This window comes from Paroedura picta, chromosome 5 (genome assembly GCF_049243985.1).
Source record: "Paroedura picta isolate Pp20150507F chromosome 5, Ppicta_v3.0, whole genome shotgun sequence".
NCBI classification, from domain to species: Eukaryota; Metazoa; Chordata; class Lepidosauria; order Squamata; family Gekkonidae; genus Paroedura; species Paroedura picta.
The window spans coordinates 10160346-10179672 of NC_135373.1; the positions used below are offsets into that span (position 1 = coordinate 10160346).

The following is a 19327-nucleotide window of genomic DNA, read 5'->3' on the forward strand; positions in this document are numbered from 1 at the left end:
TGTGCCCCCTATCCCTGTGCCGGCAAGGCGGTGGACCAAAATCTCATGGTCCACAATGTCAAAGGTTGCTGACAGGTCCAATAGGACCAGCACAGCCGACCCGCCTCTATCCAGCTAGAGAAGGAGGTCATCCAGCAGGGCGACCAGTACCGTCTCCACCCAGTGGCCAGGACGAAAGCCAGACTGATATGGATCAAGTGCTGAAGTTTCTTCCAAGAAAGCCAGGAGCTGGTCCGCTGTGGCCATGTTCTGGTAGCTGATCTCAAGCCAAATCTGGAATAACCCTTCACCTCTAGAGTCTCGATCCAGCTAATAAATGGCTCTCTGTTTTTAAAGCCATGTATGATGTCCACTTCCAATCCCCCAAGACTACAAAAGATACTGAGCTCCCACCATGGTCCATGGGCTCCTCAAAAGAAGGTGATGGTGTGGCCTCCTGACCCCCCCCCCACGTGACATGTGCCAATCGGGCGCAAAAAGCCCTACCCAGGGTGATGATTCTACACGCAAAGTTCAGGTGACCCATGAGGACCTGCATGTCTCTCAAGGGGCACTTACGGCTCTGCAACATCCTGTCCAGCAAGCCAACCAGCGTGTGTATCTTGTCCCGGGGCAGGCTAGATGGCCCTGCCTCCAAGTCCAGCTGAATACCCAAGTATGTGATGCGGGTGGCTGGAGCCTCCATCTTGTCCTCGGCCAATGGAACCCCCAGCTCTGAGGCCAGGGCCTGGAAAATGGCCAGCCTTCTAGCGCACTCCCCCGAGCCCCCAGGACCCACAAAAAGGAAGTCGTTCAAATAATGGGTGACCTCCCAAAAACGGCCCTTCTCCCTTACCGCCCATTCAAGAAATCTACTAAAGGTCTCAAATGCAGCGCAGGCAATGGAGCATCCCATGGGCATTGATTTATCTACGTACCATTGCTCTCCAAACTTGATTCCCAGCAAACTGAAATCGTCCGGATGGATGGGCAGCAACCGGAACGCCGACTGTATGTCGCTCTTTGCTAGGAAAGCCCCTGGCCCGCAGGACCGCACCATGGCCACTGCCTCGTCGAAGGAGGCATAACGGACAGAACATAACTCTGGGGGTATGGCATCGTTAACGGACCCCCTGTATGGGTAGGACAGGTGTTGGATCAGGAGGTATTGTCCAGCCGCTTTTTTGGGCACTATCCCCAGTGGTGATACCCGCAGATCAGGCAGTGGGGGACTGTTGTAAGGCCCCGCCATCCACCCCGCCTGGCATTCCTTCCTCAATTTTTTGGCCACCACCTCAGGAAAGACCCTAGCAGATCGTAAGTTCCTGCAAACCGTGGGCACCCGGTCCCCCATGAAAGGGATCCGGAACCCCTCTGTAAACCCTTTAGCAAGATAAATGGCATCTTCTCTCTCGGGATAACGTTGAAGCCAATCCACCAATGGTCCCAATTTTAAAGGCATGCCAGCTACCCTTCTGAGTGCCTGAGGTATCTCAGACCGCTTTTCCAGCTGTGGAGGACCCTGTTCCACCCGACCCCCCGTCCTTCCTACCAAGGAGCTGGGTCCCTCGAAAGGGAGGGTTCCCCGCAGCCTGCAAGCATGAAGGGAGAGCATGCCCCCCCACAGCCCTCGCATTTGTGTTCAAACCAGCACTGCCACGCTTACATCCGGTCCAGTTGTAGTCCCAGCAAACGAAACCCGCCAGTTTCCTGCTGGGAGCCGGACTCTTCCCTTTCTCCTTCTGGTGCTGCATGCTGGGACCAACTTGAACTATCCACGTGTCATGGTGTTTCAAGTCCCATCATGCTACAGGGTCGTGCGAGGCCAATTCCCGGAACTCCCGGTCATACTCTCGGGCCTCTAAAACATGGGATAAATACCGCCATGTGTGCCACCCCTGCTCGGGATAAGCAGCTGTTATCAACGTCATGTAGTTAGTTAGTTAGTTTTATTACGGTCATAGACCAGCATAAGAAACATCCATTAAAACCAGGAATTAAAACATCTTAAAAGATAACAAGAGAAAATAGAAAAGGTAGATAAACACAGCTGCCCAGATTCATTTAAGACAGACCACTCTATTACGAATTTTGATCGCTGCTGCACAGAACTTGGCAACTCTATAAGTTGTGTTACTTTCTATATCTGCAAGCAGCAGAGAAATGTAAAATTCTCCTGAGCGCCCTGGGAATCTGCCTAGCAATGAAAGAATTAGACTACTTCGAATCTCATTATAGAATCGACATTGAAAGAGAACATGTTCCATGGTTTCTACATGTCCAGAGCCACAGGTGCATTTCCTTTCAATATAGGGTATTTTCCTATATCGCCAAAGGGAAGGCATCACAGCGTGCCAAAGTGAAGGCCGTCTTATGACGAGGTACTTCAAGCTTGGCCAGATATGTCATAGGGAAAGATGAATATCTATTGGGTTCACTAATAATGAAAGATGGGTTATTAGCTAGGTCCTGTTGGCGTTCTATGTCGGTCAATCTCTGCTTAACAACTTCTTTGGCCTGATCATATCCCATACTCAGAAGGAACTCAAGAGAGAACCCCAAGAGTGTGATTTTAGTTCTGATGTTTCATTGCCAAGATGATTGATAGTCATCCTCAGTTGTTAGTGGGGCAAGGCCACAAGGGAAAAAGGACAGTCTAAGCCAGTAATTTAAAGCAGTCATCCATACTCTAGCCTCCATCTTCATGAAACCTGTCTCAAGTCTCAGAGTAACATTGGAGACACACTTTGGCACTTGAAGAGCAGATCTTAAAAATTTAGATTGAACCCTCTCTAAGGGGGCCAAGTTTGAGAGGGGGCCCAACTGTGTGCCATATAATAGTTGTGACACTGCCTTGGCTTCAAATAATTTGAGTGCCGCAGGTATATATTGTCCACTTTTTGATCTAAAAAACTTAAGAATGGCATTTGCACTTTTCTGTGCGTTGTTGGCCACATAGTCCCCATGGGCTTTCCAGCTACCAGAGGTCTGAAAGACCACCCCTAAGTATTTGAAATGACAGACCTGTTCAATTCTGTGCCCATCAATGATCCAGGAATGTCTCTTAGATTTTTTAGCAAATGACATAAATTTGGTTTTCTGGTAATTTAGTTCTAAATGGTCCATTTTACAATATAATATTAAAGCTTTCAGGGCTCTTTTGAGTCCAACAGCTGTTTTGGATAAAATTACTGCATCATCTGCATAGAGCAGGGTTGAAAGATGTCTTCCAGCAATTTTTTGGGGGTTGAAATTAATGTTACAAATTAATGTTACCATATCATTAATATAGAAGTTAAAAAGAAGTGGGGCCAAGATGCATCCTTGTTTAACACCTTTTTGGGTTTTAATATCTCTGGAGAGATGACCTTCGGGGTTGCATCGTACTTTAAGGGAGGTTTCCTTATGCAGTGTGTGTATTAAGTAAATAAGCAGCTGTTATCAACGTCATATATTCGGCCAAACCATGGAGCCAATTATCAAATGTTTTGTCAGCCGATAGCCTGTCCCCTTTCTTCGCCTCTTTGCGCTTCCATGTGTCCCCTCCTTTACCCTGCCCTCTGAGCATGGCAAAAATGTCTACAAAGAAGCCCTCCAGCGCCTGCTCCCAAATCTTAGCCGGCAAATGTATGCCGGGGGGAGAGTCTCGCGCTGTATGACAGACCGGAGGGATCCGATCTTCCTCTGGCATGCCCTCTTCATCCAAGAGCCTAGCCGCCTCATCCCTCCATTTGAGTAACCATCATGGCAAGCCCGGTATATAGGCCCCTTCCAGCCAATACCAGCCTTCTCGGAGATCTTCTTCACCTTCCCAGAAGGATGACTCACCAGAGGAGGGGATGATCTTGCGCCGTCGCCTGTGATCCTTCTTACGGGCATGGTCCTCCCTGAGCCCTGTCTTGCTGGGCCCGCTGCTACCTGCAGAGGGACTAGAGCAGACAACATCACCGGAGCCGGACCCCTGTGAAGAATGGCTACCCTTAGAGCCACCACTTGGACTGCTGTCAGACATGTGGTCCAAGGCTGCTGCATAACCCCGTCAGTAGGCCGCATCCTCTTTGGGGAAGGCCGCTGGCCCCTTGCCTTTTGTTTTGCCGGCGCCCCACCTCCTGGGCAGCCACTAGGCCCCTGTGTCCCATCGGGCCCTGCCAAGCCGGGCCCTAGCTGGGGAGGCTGATGGCCGGGCCCTGTTTTGCCTCTTCCTGCTGGTGCCCGCTATGCACTAGAGACCTTGGGCCTCGATTTTCAAGCTGTAGCTGGCTTGTGGGCCCGCCTAATTGAGCTCCTGCCCCTAGATCCCGGGGGGCTGGGGCTCTTCGAAGAACGAGGGGAAACACGCCCTCTGCTCAGCCCCCCCCCCTGCTCGCCCACTCTGGGCCTGGCCACTGGCGTCCCGGACTCCCAAACTGCGGGAGGCCCCCAATATGCACCGGGACTCACGCAATTCCGTCCCGGGACCTGGCTGCGTCCATCACCCTGTGGCCTGTAGACCGACCCCGGCCCTGCCCCTCACTCCTTGGGGGTCTTGTGGGGTTTTGCGGGCCCTGGGAATTGCTGTGGCCCAAGTCACGTGGGCGTGAAGAGCACTGTCGTGACTCTTCCGCCTGCCCCCGTCCCTCTTCCACTCATCGTTACAAGGCCCTGTGCCGCTGTACGAGGCCTCACCACGCCGGGCGCGCAAACGCCACCCGGCCATTGCCGCTCTCCGCCGCCCGCCACCCATTGCCGAAAGCCTCCGGTGTCACCACAGTCCTTCCAGGTGCCTCCCGTCCGCTAAGTCCCCCCCGGCGAAGGGGTCAGCCGAAACTGCGCAGCTCCCGTGAATGCTGTCCTCCGGCCTTGAAGCGGCGAAAGAGAGCGTCCCACCAACAAAAGAGCGTCCCACCAATGAAAGAGAGCGTCCCACCAACAAAGAAATGTAGGGAGGTAAAGAGGCGCTATCTCTGCCTCCAGTGTCCCGCCTTCACACCTGCCTCCGTTTCCCTTCTCCTGGGGATGGGAGTTTTTTTTTTTTAAGGGAACTGCCTGGAGCAACGAATAGGTGTTCAATTGTGCAGGCAAAGGCAAAAAAAAAAAATTCTCCCCAAAGTTGTAGCACAAAGCATGCCTTTCCAAGCTCCCCCCCCCCCCCAATTAGGAATAAGATTTATTTTTTAAAGCAGCAAGACTTGTGATTCCATAAGGGGTGACAATAAAGAAGCAATATGCATCTATGATTAGATGCATAGGCATTTTAAAGGAGAAGTATTGATTTTAAAAAAAATAGCAGGCATCACAGGCCCTTTAAAGCATGGAGAAAGGGGATTGGCTGCCTGCCTTGACTGACAGGTGAAAGAGAGTCACGTATAAAAAAATATTGCTCTCTTATGCCATTTCCATCAGCACTTGTAGAGGGAGAAAAGCACAAAATGGCAGCAGAGAAGAGCGTGACAGTAAAAATATGAGGAGAGGTCCGGCAGGCGCGATTATATGTAGCATTACGCCACTCACCTGGCATAATGCTATTTTTAAAGATGTGCAGAAATGCCCTTCAACTTCTCTGGTTTCTGCCTTATAAAATTAGCTTTGAAACAAAGTCTTTATATTCTCAATGGAGCTTTTAATGGTGACCACCCAGGGGAGTTTATTTTTTTGGTGGGTACCAAAGCTATTGACAATATTCTGGTTTGTTCAGAATTATTAACTTTGGAGAAGAATTTCCAAATTCCCCCATACTTAGAAGGTGACCATCTTCCTCTGTTGCTACAGCTGGAGTTTTCAACTAATCAAATACAACATGAAAGGTTGTACCAGTCTAGACTTGACTCTGCAAACCAGAAAGGTTGTAGAATAAAGTGGTCTTCAGTGAAACAACAAAAGAGTGAACAAAGTAACCCAACCTGTCTACACAAACGGGGAACCTGAAAGGTTGAGCAGGAACTGAATATATTAAATATTAAAATGCAAACATTTATTTCAATGCATGTGCACACATAAAATATATCATACACTACTGGAAAAATACAAAGCATTTTGACACATGGATAAATTACAAAAAACAAAACAAAACAGAAACCCAAACACATTTCAACCACATGTGGAAGGATTAGTTTCACCGTGTGATGGGGCTGCAGGGGGTGTTATGCCTGGGTCTGCCTCACCCTGCAATGTGGTAAAGCACTGCAAAGCTGACCAGGGCATTTGTTGCTCCCTCTGGGCTACTGTAGGCCAGGGAGGAGCTGGGACTTCCAGGCCTGGCTCTTCACTGTCCAAACGGACCTAGAAGGCCATGTGGGGGGGAGGGGCTGCGGGTGGTTATTTTTCAGGAGCTCTGGGTCCTGTCTTGGAGGAAGGAGCGTATCCAGCGCAAGGCTGTGCCCCCTATCCCTGTGCCGGCAAGGCGGTGGACCAAGATCTCATGGTCCACGATGTCAAAGGTCGCTGACAGGTCCAATAGGACCAGCACGGCCAACCCGCCTCTATCCAGCTGGTGAAGGAGGTCATCCAGCAGAGTGACCAGTACCGTCTCCACCCCGTCGCCAGGACGGAAGCCAGACTGATATGGATCAAGTGCTGAAGTTTCTTCCAAGAAATCCAGGAGCTCGTCCGCTGTGGCCATGTTCTGGTAGCTGATCTCCAGCCAAATCTGGAATGACCCTTCACCTCTAGAGTCTCTCATTCCAGCTAATAAATGGCTCTCTGTTTTTAAAGCCATGTATGATGTCCACTCCCAATCCCCCAAGACTACAAAAGATACTGAGCTCCCGCCATGGCCCTTGGGCTCCTCAAAAGAAAGTAGCCATCAAACCTTTTGTTTGAGTAGAAGACCTGATCAGGTTGCCAAGCACCAGTACGCCAGGATTACCTATGGTGGGGGTGTTGGCTTCCCTCCTACCACTCCCCCATTGGATGATTTTTATGAGGGGGATGTAGTAGATTTTTACCACAATGTTTCTTGATTTATGTAACGTGATTTTTATGGGGTCTGCTGTGGGGGGAACCTTCCCCCATGGGAGGATCTGGCATTCCTTAATAGGGTGAGCAACGACTGATTCTGCACTCCCCCACATGCAGCCAGCAGGTTGACCTTGGGCTCTTCACAGCACTGAGAAAGCTGTTCTGACTGAGCAGGAATATCCGGGCTCTCTCAGCCTCACCTCCCTCACAGGGTGCCCATTGTGGGGTGAGGAAAGGTAAACCGCTTTGTAAACCACTTTGAGACTCCTTTGGGTAGGGGAAAGCGGCATACAAACACCAACTCTTCTTTTTTTGAAATTAGGGTTTCCCACTCTGGGTTGGGAAATACCTGATAGTGATGGAGATGGTTGGGGGTTGGAGGTAGGACAGTTATTAGTACGCGTTATGGTTCTATTGATCCTTTTACTGAACTTTTATTAATGTTTTCACTGGTGTTTTATGATTGTTTTCACTGATGTTTTATGAACGTTTTCACTGATGTTTTATTTGTATTGTAAACCCTCCCAATCCCATTTGCGGAGAGGGGCAGTATATAAACCTAATTATAAATAAATAACCCCCCTGAAATCGTGAGGCCCCATCCTCAAGTTTGGCTCAAGACCACAGAATCAGGAAGACCACCCTTGTTTAGAATGGCTTCTACTAAGCAAGGATGGAACCAAAGATCTCACTCCATCTTGAGCATGGTGGATTTACTTTTCAGAACAGCTTGAAAGGTTATCCATTAACCCAAGAGTGAAAGAAGACAAACCTGGCTCACGGCCAGTTCCTGGGATGAATGCAAAGAGGATGACATTGCTAGATGCAAAGTGGGATTCAGCCACCTTCAACGTGGTGACTCTTTCGTTTGTACTCCAAATCAGGGGAAAGGCTTGGCCAAACACTGATACATACCCAGCAATAGCGAATCAGAGGAAGGAGTCGGGTTAATCTGTAATACCCACCAGATAAAAGAGCTTGTTTCCTGCCTAACATGCATGCACTTGTTCTGGCACCTTGACAAGCAGACCTCCTGGACAACGACAGCGTCCTTCGCTGAAGAAAGACTGTTTTCCACGTGGTCTCGTCACTATGCAGGCTTTCTTGGGACTCTTCCTTTTCTCTGTCCTCCTCACCACAGGTAAGCAGCACCTGTTAACCCTGTCAGAGGAGGGCAGGATTTTTTTCACCGGGCTGAAGAGCACGAAACCAAAGCCAAGCAGGCTTCCCCTGATATTGTTGGGTTGTTGTGTCCAACCAATATTGCTCCTCAACCATGACAGGAGTTGAGAAGCTTTAATCATGCATATATTCAAAACTGGACCAAACGTTATGGAAAGAAAGGACCTTCTTGCCCTCTTGTTCCATTGCTGTCTTCATTGGGATTGAAAATTCCAGAAACTGGTATTTCTAAGCCTCTCCTCAAATGAAGCCTTCGATGTCAAAGTGTGTATGAAGCCTTTGTGTCATGGTGAGGAAGGGCGGACTCTAGAGAACCGGGTTTAATTCCCCACTCCTTCTCCACATGCCGCCAGCTGGGTGACCACAGGCTAGCCACAGTTCTCTTAGAAGGGTTGTTTGCCTCATGGGACATGGCATGGTGTTGTGGTTCAGAGTGGCAGACTCTAATCTGGAGAACTGGGTTTGATTCCCCACTCCTCGTCCACGTGTTGCCTTCTTCTAATGTGAGGATCCTGCATTGTACGGAGGGTTGGACTAGGTGACCCAGGAGGTCCCTTCTAACTCTCTGATTCTATGATTCTATAACTGGTGTTGGTGTTGTCCAGCATGGCTCTGTTAACACCGTACAACATACACCATACAAATGGATCCTGGGATCGGAGGAATTCTCTGAGCGGAGGAAAAAATAGCTGGAGGGTCAGAAGTGCAGAAAAGTATCATGCTCAGCTTGCTGAAAATTGGATTATTATTTTTTTTTATGGAAGCCAGGATCTGGCCCTGAAGGCCACAAAGAAACTCCTGAAAATCTTTTGTCAACTCCTGCTGAAAATGGGAGGATAGGCAAACTACAGATCTCGGCTCAGTCCATTGCCCTTTTCTGTGCCCAAACAAAGCAGAATATAGGAGGCAAACTTGTAATGTTTGAAGACAAATATCCTGTGACGTAGGTGGGGATTTCAAATACTTAAACAGCCATCATGTCCCCCCTCAACCTTCTCTTCTCCTGGCGGAACATTCCCAGGTCTCTCAGCCTCTCCTCCTAGGGCTTGATCCCCAGGCCCTGGATCATACTTGTTGCTGTCCTCTGTACCCTCTCAATTTTGTCCTTTCTGAAGTGAGGCCTCCAGACCTACACACAGTATTTCAGCTCCAGGCTGACCAATGTAGTATAGAGAGAGGCTATGACATGTTGCGATTTCAATGTGATGATTCTGTTGATGCCTCTGTTGATCACATTGTCTGCTCATATGTAGCTTACAGTCCACAATTACACCATGATCCCATTTATGCATACTGCTACCCAGGAGTAGTATCTCCCATCCAGTATGTGTATTTTTTCATTTTTGTGACCCAGATGTAGAACTCTGTTCTTCTGTTGAACGGCATCTTGTTCTCATTTTTCCTCTTTCCCAGCTTGTTCAGATCTCATTGAATTCTATCTTCTAGGAAGTTCCAAACTGGGTGTCATCTGCCAACATAATTAGTTCCTCCACCCCCTCATCCACATCATTAATACCAATGGACTTCACCTAGAACACAAGTTTCCTCCAATCCTATGATTAATACCAATGTGGCAAATGACTGGGCCCAGTACAGAGCCCTGCGGCACCCCACTGCTCACCTCCCTCCAAATACCATTGAGAATTATTCTTTGGGTAGTTGACCTTCTTATGAACTTGTTCTTCCCCTCACCTGAAAATTCAATTCCAGACTTCATGGCCAGATTTTTTCCCACAGCTAATAGAAGGGCTGCAGCTTGGACCATGATTCAGCTGAAAACACCTGATCTGTACGCTCCCAGTGCGAAGATTACTGTGAACTGTAGTTTGCCAGGCTTCTAGGCTGTTTGCAAAGATCTGAAGGAATGCCAAATTTCAGATTTCAGAGGAGGTCCTAGTGATTTTTGGGCGCCCAGGCAAAATTAAGGTAGCCATTGCCCTTTAGCTGTTTTCTGGCAACCCCCCCAGTCAAGGTTGGTTTATCCATGTTGCATATGCTATGGTCCCCATGCTCCCAGGTGTCCCACACAGTGCCTTCCGCTTCCATGAATCAGGACCATAGCCTCTCTCCTCATCCCTCTTTTCCCACTTTAAGAACACTTGGAGTGAAACCCCTGTTCACTAGGGGGGGGGGTTCCACCCCCAGTCTGGCTTCTCCCTCCACCATTGGGCCCCCAAAATCCTTAAATCACTTCTGCTGAAATTGCAATAGAGATTTACCAGAATTTACTATCCAGTGATGTTACAACATCACTTCTGCCTGCACAAATGGAAGTAACATCACAGGAATTCCGAGAGGCTCAAGCATTCCCACAAAATGACCTGATAAAAGACAAGAATGAGAAGAGTTGATTTTTTTGATAGCCTGCTTTTCACTACCTGAAGGAATCCCAAAGTGGCTTATAAACAACCCCCCCTTCTTTTCCCCTAACACGGTGGTCACCAATCCTAGGTCCGGGAACCGGTCCCGGTCCGTGGATCAGTCAGTACCGGGCCACGGCTCCTCCTCATCCTCCTCCCTGGCTGCTGCCTCAGGGGCTGCCCTGCCACTCTGCCACTGGCTCACCTTTGGTGCTCTCCAGCGGCCGCCATGAAAATCAAAAGAGAATTTGGCCAAGTTGGTCAAAGAGGTCCTGTTTTTCATGATGTGTATACAACTGTGAGAACCAGAAAGACTGCGGAGATGAAAAACTATCTGAATTAGTTTATGGAGGAACACAAGGAGTCTGCCTCCTCCACCATGTTCCCCCAAGGAGTTTATGATCCAGTGAGCAAAATTTGCTGAAGAGCCCTGGCTCCAAATTGGCCTCAGTCAGGGTGAGGGCCTTTTCAGCCCTGCCTTAGTTTAGGGGCATACCCGACCCAATGAGATCAGGGCACTGCAAGAACTCAAGAGAGTTCCACAGGGCTTATAAGACAGCAGTTCCATCAGGGTTATAGTTGCAGCTTGAAATAAAAAGCAAAAATTCTGTCTTCCCTGCCTAAAGCATGTAAAACATTGGCTAATACCCACCAACTCATTACGAAGCATGCATTTTATCTACCCCTCTCTTGCTAGAGAAAAAGTGGCGGACCTTCTGGAATTTATAGATCTTAGGATTTTGCATGTTGCTTTAATTGTCTTATTCCTTATGAATGCTATGAGCTATCCAGCATTTTCTAGGCATGGTGGATACAAGTGGAAAAATAGCTTTTTCAGAAATCTTTTACTGGTCTGTAGAATCGTGTCGAAGTCCCTTCTATGTCCACTGCTTCCCATACATGGCTTCATCACTTGTCAAGTTCATTTGATGAGACGGTCTGTGTAAGAAATGGAAAAAATAAAGGAAAAAAGTCATAACAAGCATTTTCTGAACTTAAAGCTGTTTTAGAGGGTTCCACGTGTGTATGGCATTCATGTCCTTCCGCTGCCAATTAACGTAGATGCCTCTCCATCCCATGTGCCTTGTAAGACTCTCTCTGTTCCCTTCACAGGTGCCTCTTTGGAGTGTGAAACATGCTCAAACGAGGGGAATAGCTGCAGTGGCCAGAAAGAGACTTGTGATGCTAGCCTAGATACCTGTATGAGCATTACGACAGCAGCAGGTGAGTGGAATGGAACCTTGGCCCATCAGCACCAATGAAAAGAGTGTACTCATGTGACTCCTAAAATATTTTGCAACACATGCCCCTCTTTGGGACAGCATCCAACAACACACATCATTTTTAAAAGCTGCAATAACTATTCAAGCAGCAGTAGAGGACAAACAATAGCTCAGGAAAATAAAGTTTTTTAAAAAATTGGCATGATGCCCCAAACAAACAAATAACAATTTGTTGCTAATTCATCCTTTCTGAGGCGTCTAAATCTAAGGAGGGAGTAGGATTGCACAGATGACTTCAGAAATCAGAAATTCCATTGACTTGCAGGAGGGTTCAAAGGGCCCACAAAGAAGACGCCCACACATCTTTGTTGGCTTAAACAAGGCCACAGATGCCCTGGGGCCCACCTTGTTCCCTCACTGGGTATGTGGGCTCCTTCAGCTGCTGGGATCCCACTCAAGGAAAATCTCTAGTGGCACCCTGGGGCCCAACCAGTTCTTCTACCAGGAATGCAGGCTCCCTTGCCACTGAATTCCTACCTTAGGGAAGTGATTACCTGGGCTAACAAGAGGAAGCATAGACTTCCCTTGGACCTACCCCAGGCCACTTGGCACTGGTTACCCTGGGGTACCAAGGAGGGACACATGCCTCCCTTGGTCCCACCCTTGGCTACTTGGCCCTGTGAGCCTTATGCCTTCCCTGCCAGGTTGGCCCTGCTCACAGACCTGCCACCTCTTAAGAAGGCCCAAATCCTGTGGAGTTTGATATTCAGACTGAACCCCCCCCCCTCCTCAAAACAGTCCCCATCCCATGCCAAACCACCACCAGAAGAAGGCTCACCAGGCTTCATTTCCACTAACATTTCTAAACAAGTGTGTTCTCCCAACCAAGACATGCCCTGGCTGACCTGGCATTGTTACCCGCTCCAAAGAATCTGCCAACTGTGGGGTTTTGAACTGGCTGGCAATATCCAGGGACCAGCTCTCTCCCCCAAGCAGGGGGCTTCTCCAAACATGTTGTCCTTCCTGCCTGGATCCTCCACCGCGTCAATGGTGGCTCGGGGTTGAATCTCAGCCACACCAGGGATGGGTGATTTGGCTTGGATAAGCCTGAAAATACTTGAATCAATGGTGATTCAAGTATATTTTGGGCTTATCTGAGGCGAAACACAGCCCACCAATTTAAAGCAGCCAAATCAGAAGACCCTGAATCTATATGGACTTTATTAGTCTAATTCAAGATTTGGCTGAGAACTCACCATTTCCCAGGATCGCCTTGGAAGGGCTGGGGGAGAGAAGAGCACACCTGAGGCTCATCTGTTTGATGGACTCTTGGCTCTATGTTGCATGGGAAAAGTCTGGGCGAGGGAAGTGTAAGGTGTGCTCTTTAAATGCCTCCCCTCGCTCTTCCCAGGCATTTCCTGCCGAATCTGAACTGTACCAAATATTTATTTTATGCACATCCCTATTATACTCTAATACCAGTTGGATCAATGGTGTCAGAACTGCCCTGCCCAGGGCTCTTATTCAGCCTGTGAGCTACTTCTCATTATCTTTGCTTCCATATGACAGATGCAGTGCATTATGACCCTGTATATTTTCCCAGTCCTAATTGGGCAATAAAAGTAGGAGGGTGGCCAGTAGGGAGACACTACACCTGTTAATGTTTTAAACATGTTTGCATTTTGAGAAAAAAAACAAATAAAATGGGTTTGCCTGTGTCCTTCATCAAGTTTATGCCTCCTTTCCCAGCACATGTAGCTCAGCTCAACAAAGTGACATTTATGTCAGATCTGGCCCTTGTAACCAATGTGTTCGACATCTCCAGGTTAGATAGATACATGGAAACAACATGGCATTTAGAGATGGAATTATTCTGGGCTCAGCCCCTATTTTTCAGTCATGGGTAGTGAAACTGAAGAATGCTAGAACATCACCTCCTCTTCAACAAGGTATTTCTTTCCTCCAGCTGTCCGCTAGCAGTACGTAATACTGTGCAACTGTATTAAATGTTCCAGGAAAAGGAAATTGACCGGGCTTGTGTAACAGAGACATGGGAGGAGCAATGTGAAGTGTCTGTTACAATTAACAGGAAGAAAATAAGGTTGCACTGGTAAATGGGGGGGGGGAATGTCTTCAAGAGGATAAGTGGCGGGGGTGTGGCTAAAGATGTCGTCCTGAGAGGGTGGCAGGGCATTTGCTCTGCTATCTCTGAAGCCTGACAGGGGTCAATTGTGCAAGCAATTGGCAGAAAAGAGGAGGGGTACGCAAACCCCGCCTCACCTTTCTACCCAGGAAGTTCTTGGGGCCGTCTCCAATCCTTTAGGGAGTATATCTCCCTGGATTATAGGCTGTCAGCGTTCCAGGTCCAGAGGACGACTGCCATTTTCTACCTCGGACTTTCTTTTCTTTCTTTAATCTTAAAGTATCTGCTTCAACCCTACATGATGACTTACCACAAATGAACGCTTTGAACTGAGGGGAGGACATCGGCTGAGTTCCAAAACATCATTTACTGCAAGTATCTCTCGCTTTTTTTTTTCCTCGTCTCTCTTCCTGCATCAAAGCCCTTTGTTTCCCCCCTCCTCTTACTCTGCTCTGCCTGAAGGCACCTCGTTAAGAGGCAGGCTAATTCTCCTAACTAAGCAGAAGAAGGACTCAAATCAACTCGAATTAATTGGCAAAAGCTCTTATTGTAATTGTTTTGGTTTTCGAAGATAAGAGATAAGAGCTGTGAATGGGAAAATCTCACGAGAACTCTGTGCCAGTACGAGAATCAATACGTCACATGCCTGTGCCGGAACATTAGAGGATAAAACAGAGGACCTCTACTGGCCACTTGTAAAATTGTTTGAGGCCGGTTTTTTTTTAAAGTCAAAATCATGTCTATGTTAAAAAGATTGGCTCATCTAATAGAGATACAAACCCAAGATTACAAAGTATTTTTAGATGGATTGATCAAAAATATCTCCAAGGAGATCCAAGATGGCAAGGAAGAAGTCTTCAATAGGAATGATGGATCAATAACAGTGACTGATGACAGCTCTAAACAAGGTGGAAAACCAACAGTAGAAGAGAAATCCGAAATTCATATCTTCAAGGAGATCCAAGATGCCAAGGAAGACGTCTTTAACAGGAATAATGGATCAATAACAGTGGCTGATGACAGCTCTAAACAAGGTGGAAAACCAACAGTAGAAGAGAAATCTGAAATTCTGGAGACGGAAAATGGGATGCCGGAGTTCTGCAGCCCAGATAAGGACACCCTTTTTTAAAAGACATACAGCCATCTCAAAGCAACAGTGTACAAAAATCAATCAAAAGAAATATGGATCTGCAGTGAAAGTAACCGATTTAAAGGATCTCTCTGGGGAAAAAATTGTATTGATACTGGAGTCCAGGAGGTGCAACGGCCTCAAGATTTATCGATGCATATTCTGCGGGAAAGAGTACAACTGCACTTTCTACGCCAAAGGCCAATGGGACAGAATATAATTTTACGGGAACGACAAGATGTAGCAAGCCTCGAGATGAGACCCCCTTAAGAAGACCGAAAGCTCATATTGTTTTATGTTTAATGTTATACTGTATTCTATATTTCCATTTTTATGAAAAAGGGGAAGCAGTGTCTCTTTCTCTCTTGTTTTTTTTTGTCTCTTTTCTTTTGTAGGCATATAGGTAATATAATCATTAGTGCTGAAAATGTAAAATGGGGTTCTCCCCCCTTATTTTTTCTTTCCTCTATTAGTGTATTGTCCTAGGACTAAAGCCTACACTGATTTGGAGAAAATGTTTAATGTTAAGCTTTCAACTTAAATCTGAAAATATATCTGTCAGGATGGTTCTTAGAATGGGTCAAGCATAAATTGTTTTGTAGATGTATCAGAACCAAGGATAAGGAGAAGCTATAGAAGACTGAAAGTTTATATTGTTCTATGTTTAATGTTAAGCATCTAATCTAAACCTGGAAATCTTATTATTCTCTGTATTAACAACATATACTGTATCCTACATTGCTATTTTTATGAAAAAGGGGAAGCAGTGCCTTTTTTCTCTCTTGTTTCTTTTTCTTAGTAGGCATATAGGTAATATAATCGTTAGCGTTGGAAATATAAAATGGGGCTTTCCCCCCTTATTATTTTTTTTTATTGGTGTATTGTTGGGCAAAAGTTTATATCACTGTGGAGTCAATGTGGGGTCGTATATTCTCAAATGATGATTATATTTCTATCTTTATGAAAATAAAAAAAATCATTATAAAAAAAAAAAAAGAGGATTAGTGGCGATCCAACCTGAGTCACTTCTAATGACATCTCGCCTCAATGTAGCTGGAAAACCACTGCAAAATGGAAAAGGCTGCAAGCATTGCACTGGCGGGTAGGTGGCCAGCAACACTATAGTGAAAGCATGCCAAAGAGCTGCTGGCCCCCCTGCTTAGCAATTTAAAACTGAAAACTGTTTTAATATACACCATTCTGCATGGGCTGTTTTTAACACGTGATGTTACCCACCCAGAGATGACTAGGGAAGGGCGGGTTATAAAGGAAAAATGATCATTGAATCCTAGATTCAGAAGGGGCCATACCGGCCATCTAGTCCCATCCCCTGCTCATTGCAAGATCAGCCAAAAGCATCCAGGAGAAGAATCTGTCCAGCTACGGCTTGAATACCTCCAGTGAGGGTCTTCCTTGGGCAGCCCATTTCCCTGCTGAATTATTCTGTGAATTCCCCCTCCCATGATAGCTAGACAATATTTTTCTACATGTAGTTTAAAGCCATTCCTGCAGGTCCTATCCTCTGCTGCCAACAGGAACTGCCCCCTGCCCTCCTCCAAGTTACAACCTTTCAAATACTTGAGGAGAGACATCCTGTCTCCTCTCAACCTCCTCTTCTCCAGGCTGAACATTCCCAAGTGCCTCAGCCGGTGCTTAGTCCTCTGTCCCCGTATCATTCTCGTCACTGATGAAGATGCTTGGAAACAGACAGAAAAATGTGTTCAAGGTCCTCTACCTGACAGGAATTAAAGGGGCACGTTCTCTCACGGAAAGGGATCCTTTTATACCTCCCGATACTGCTGAGGTTAGTGCCGTGCACCTAGCTAAGGTAAAGGCTCTTCTGTGAGTGTTACTATCCAAAATAGAAAGATATGAGGCGGGAGAAAGAAAATATCTATTGCTGGGCGGTGACCTAAAGATGGGGGAACTAGAGAGGTCCGCTTGCTGCTCAGTATCCTGGATTCTTTGTTTTATCATTTTGGGGGGCTGAGTCCTTTCCTGCCAAAAGTAAAGCGTTTGAGGAAAAGCCAAGATGTTCAATCTTGCATCTAACTGCCGCTAACCAGCTAGACTGAAAACTATCCACTAAAGTAGCAAGATTCTGGCTTGCTGTTTGAATTATTTCCCCCCTTCTTCTTACATTTCTTTGTGTTTTAATGGCGAACATGTGACCACCTCTGTGAGGTTGTTTCATTTGTTTTCCACCCAACTGGAATGAAATTCCCATGGACAGAAGCCATTGGGGAATCCCGCCCAGACCAAAAAAGAATGGTCAAAGAAACAGAAGAAAATGCTGCTATTCTAGAGGCAACCAGAGAGGGGATAGCCAAGTGTGGATGGGACTGTGATGTGGGTCATGCCTCCATTCCTGGGATCCTCATGGGAAGTTTTTCGGAAGTGTCTATTTATGTCAGTCATCTTGGGTATGAAAAAGGAAAAGTGGGACATCAATTTAACGGATAAACTTCTTGGGATTCTGTTGCTGGGATCAATGGAACCACTTTGCTTCTTACTTTTGTTTTTCAAATCCAGGTGGGACAACAACTACTTCCAAGCTTTGCTTTTCCAAGCAAGCCTGTGACCTACTGAAAGCTGGAAAAACATTCAGCGGAGGTACCATCAAAGAAATCACCTGTAAGGCCCCTTCCGCCTCAGCATCTCTACTCCTGGCACTCTCAGGACTTCTGCTGATCAAGTTCCTCTTCTAGTGCACCTGTGGCCCAAATCACATTAGCTGGTTCCTAGTTCCTTTCTTGGGCCAACTGCCCACACTACAAAGAATATTATGGAAGTTTGTGGAATAAAATCATTCTGGTCTCAGAAACTGGGTGATCCCAGCGAGCTTATAACAACATCAACAACAACAACTATATTTTTACAGCCCTCCCTTCTTACTTGGCTCTGGGTGGATAACAGGAATTCTACAATTTGATTTTACTTGGGGAAACAGTTTTTGAATGTTACAACTAAATCGTAAATATATTAAATTATATTTGTGAACCATCTTCTTAGCCTTGTACAGGGTGTCTTGTTTTGTTGGGTTGGTTGGGGTTTTACAGAGGGTATATTTGTTTATTTGTCTCCAACAGGTCCTGTCAGATCAACCTGGTTTCCTTTTTTGACCAAGTAACAGGTTTGCTGGATCGGGGAAATTCGGTTGATGTCGTTTACTTGGATTTTAGTAAAGCTTTTGATAAGGTTCCCCATGTTGTTCTGATGGATAAGTTGAAGGATTGCAATCTGGATTTTCAGATAGTTAGGTGGATAGGGAATTGGTTAGAGAACCGCACTCAAAGAGTTGTTGTTAATGGTGTTTCATCAGACTAGAGGGAGGTGAGTAGCGGTGTACCTCAGGGCTCGGTGCTTGGTCCGGTACTTTTTAACATATTTATTAATGATCTAGATGAGGGGGTGGAGGAACTAATCAAGTTTGCAGATGACACCAAATTGGGAGGACTGGCAAATACTCCAGAAGATAGAGACAGAGTCCAATGAGATCTGAACACAATGGAAAAATGGGCAAATGAGAACAAGATGCAATTTAATAAAGATAAGTGTAAAGTTCTGCATCTGGATCAGAAAAATGAAAAGCATACCTACTGGATGGGGGATACACTTCTAGGTAACACTGTAAGTGAACGAGACCTTGGAGTACTTGTGGATTGTAAACTAAACATGAGCAGGCAGTGTGATGCAGCGGTAAAAAGGCAAATGCCATTTTGGGCTGTACCAACAGGAGCATCACATCAAAATCGCAAGATGTCATGGTCCCATTGTATACGGCACTGGTCAGACCACACCTGGAGTACTGTGTGCAGTTCTGGAGGCTTCACTTTAAGAAGGACGTAGATAAAATTGAAAGGGTACAGAGGAGAGTGACGAGGATGATCTGGGGCCAAGGGACCAAGCCCTATGAAGATAGGTTGAGGGACTTGGAATGTTCAGCCTGGAGAAAAGGAGCCTGACAGGGGACATGATAGCCCTCTTTAAGTATTTGAAAGGTTGTCATTTGGAGGGGGGCAGGATGCTGTTCCCATTGGCTGCAGAGGAAAGGACACGCAGTAATGGGTTTAAGCTACAAGTACAACGATATAGGCTAGATATCAGGAAAAAATTTTCACAGAGTAGTTCAGCAGTGGAATAGGCTGCCTAAGGAGTTGGTGAGCTCCCCCTCACTGGCAATCTTCAAGCAAAGGTTGGATACACACTTTTCTTGGATGCTTTAGGATGCTTTGGGCTGATCCTGCGTTGAGGAGGGGGTTGGACTAGATGGCCTGTATGGCCCCTTCCAACTCAATGATTCTATGATTCTATATTTGTAGTTTTATGGGTAGGGAGGCCAGTGTTTCCTCGGTGTTAATTTTCTGGCCTCAAG

General features: G+C 46.6%; 1 protein-coding gene across 1 annotated transcript; it reads left to right on the forward strand.

Annotated features, from left to right (window-relative positions):
* Positions 1 to 7936: 7936 nt before the first annotated feature.
* On the forward strand, positions 7937 to 17925 carry LOC143837049 (uncharacterized). Its single transcript, XM_077336471.1, has 3 exons — positions 7937 to 8056; positions 11571 to 11681; positions 17485 to 17925. Exons 1-3 carry the CDS (start codon positions 8008 to 8010, stop codon positions 17658 to 17660), a joined length of 336 nt encoding a protein of 111 aa, XP_077192586.1. The 5' UTR covers positions 7937 to 8007; the 3' UTR covers positions 17661 to 17925.
* Positions 17926 to 19327: the final 1402 nt, after the last annotated feature.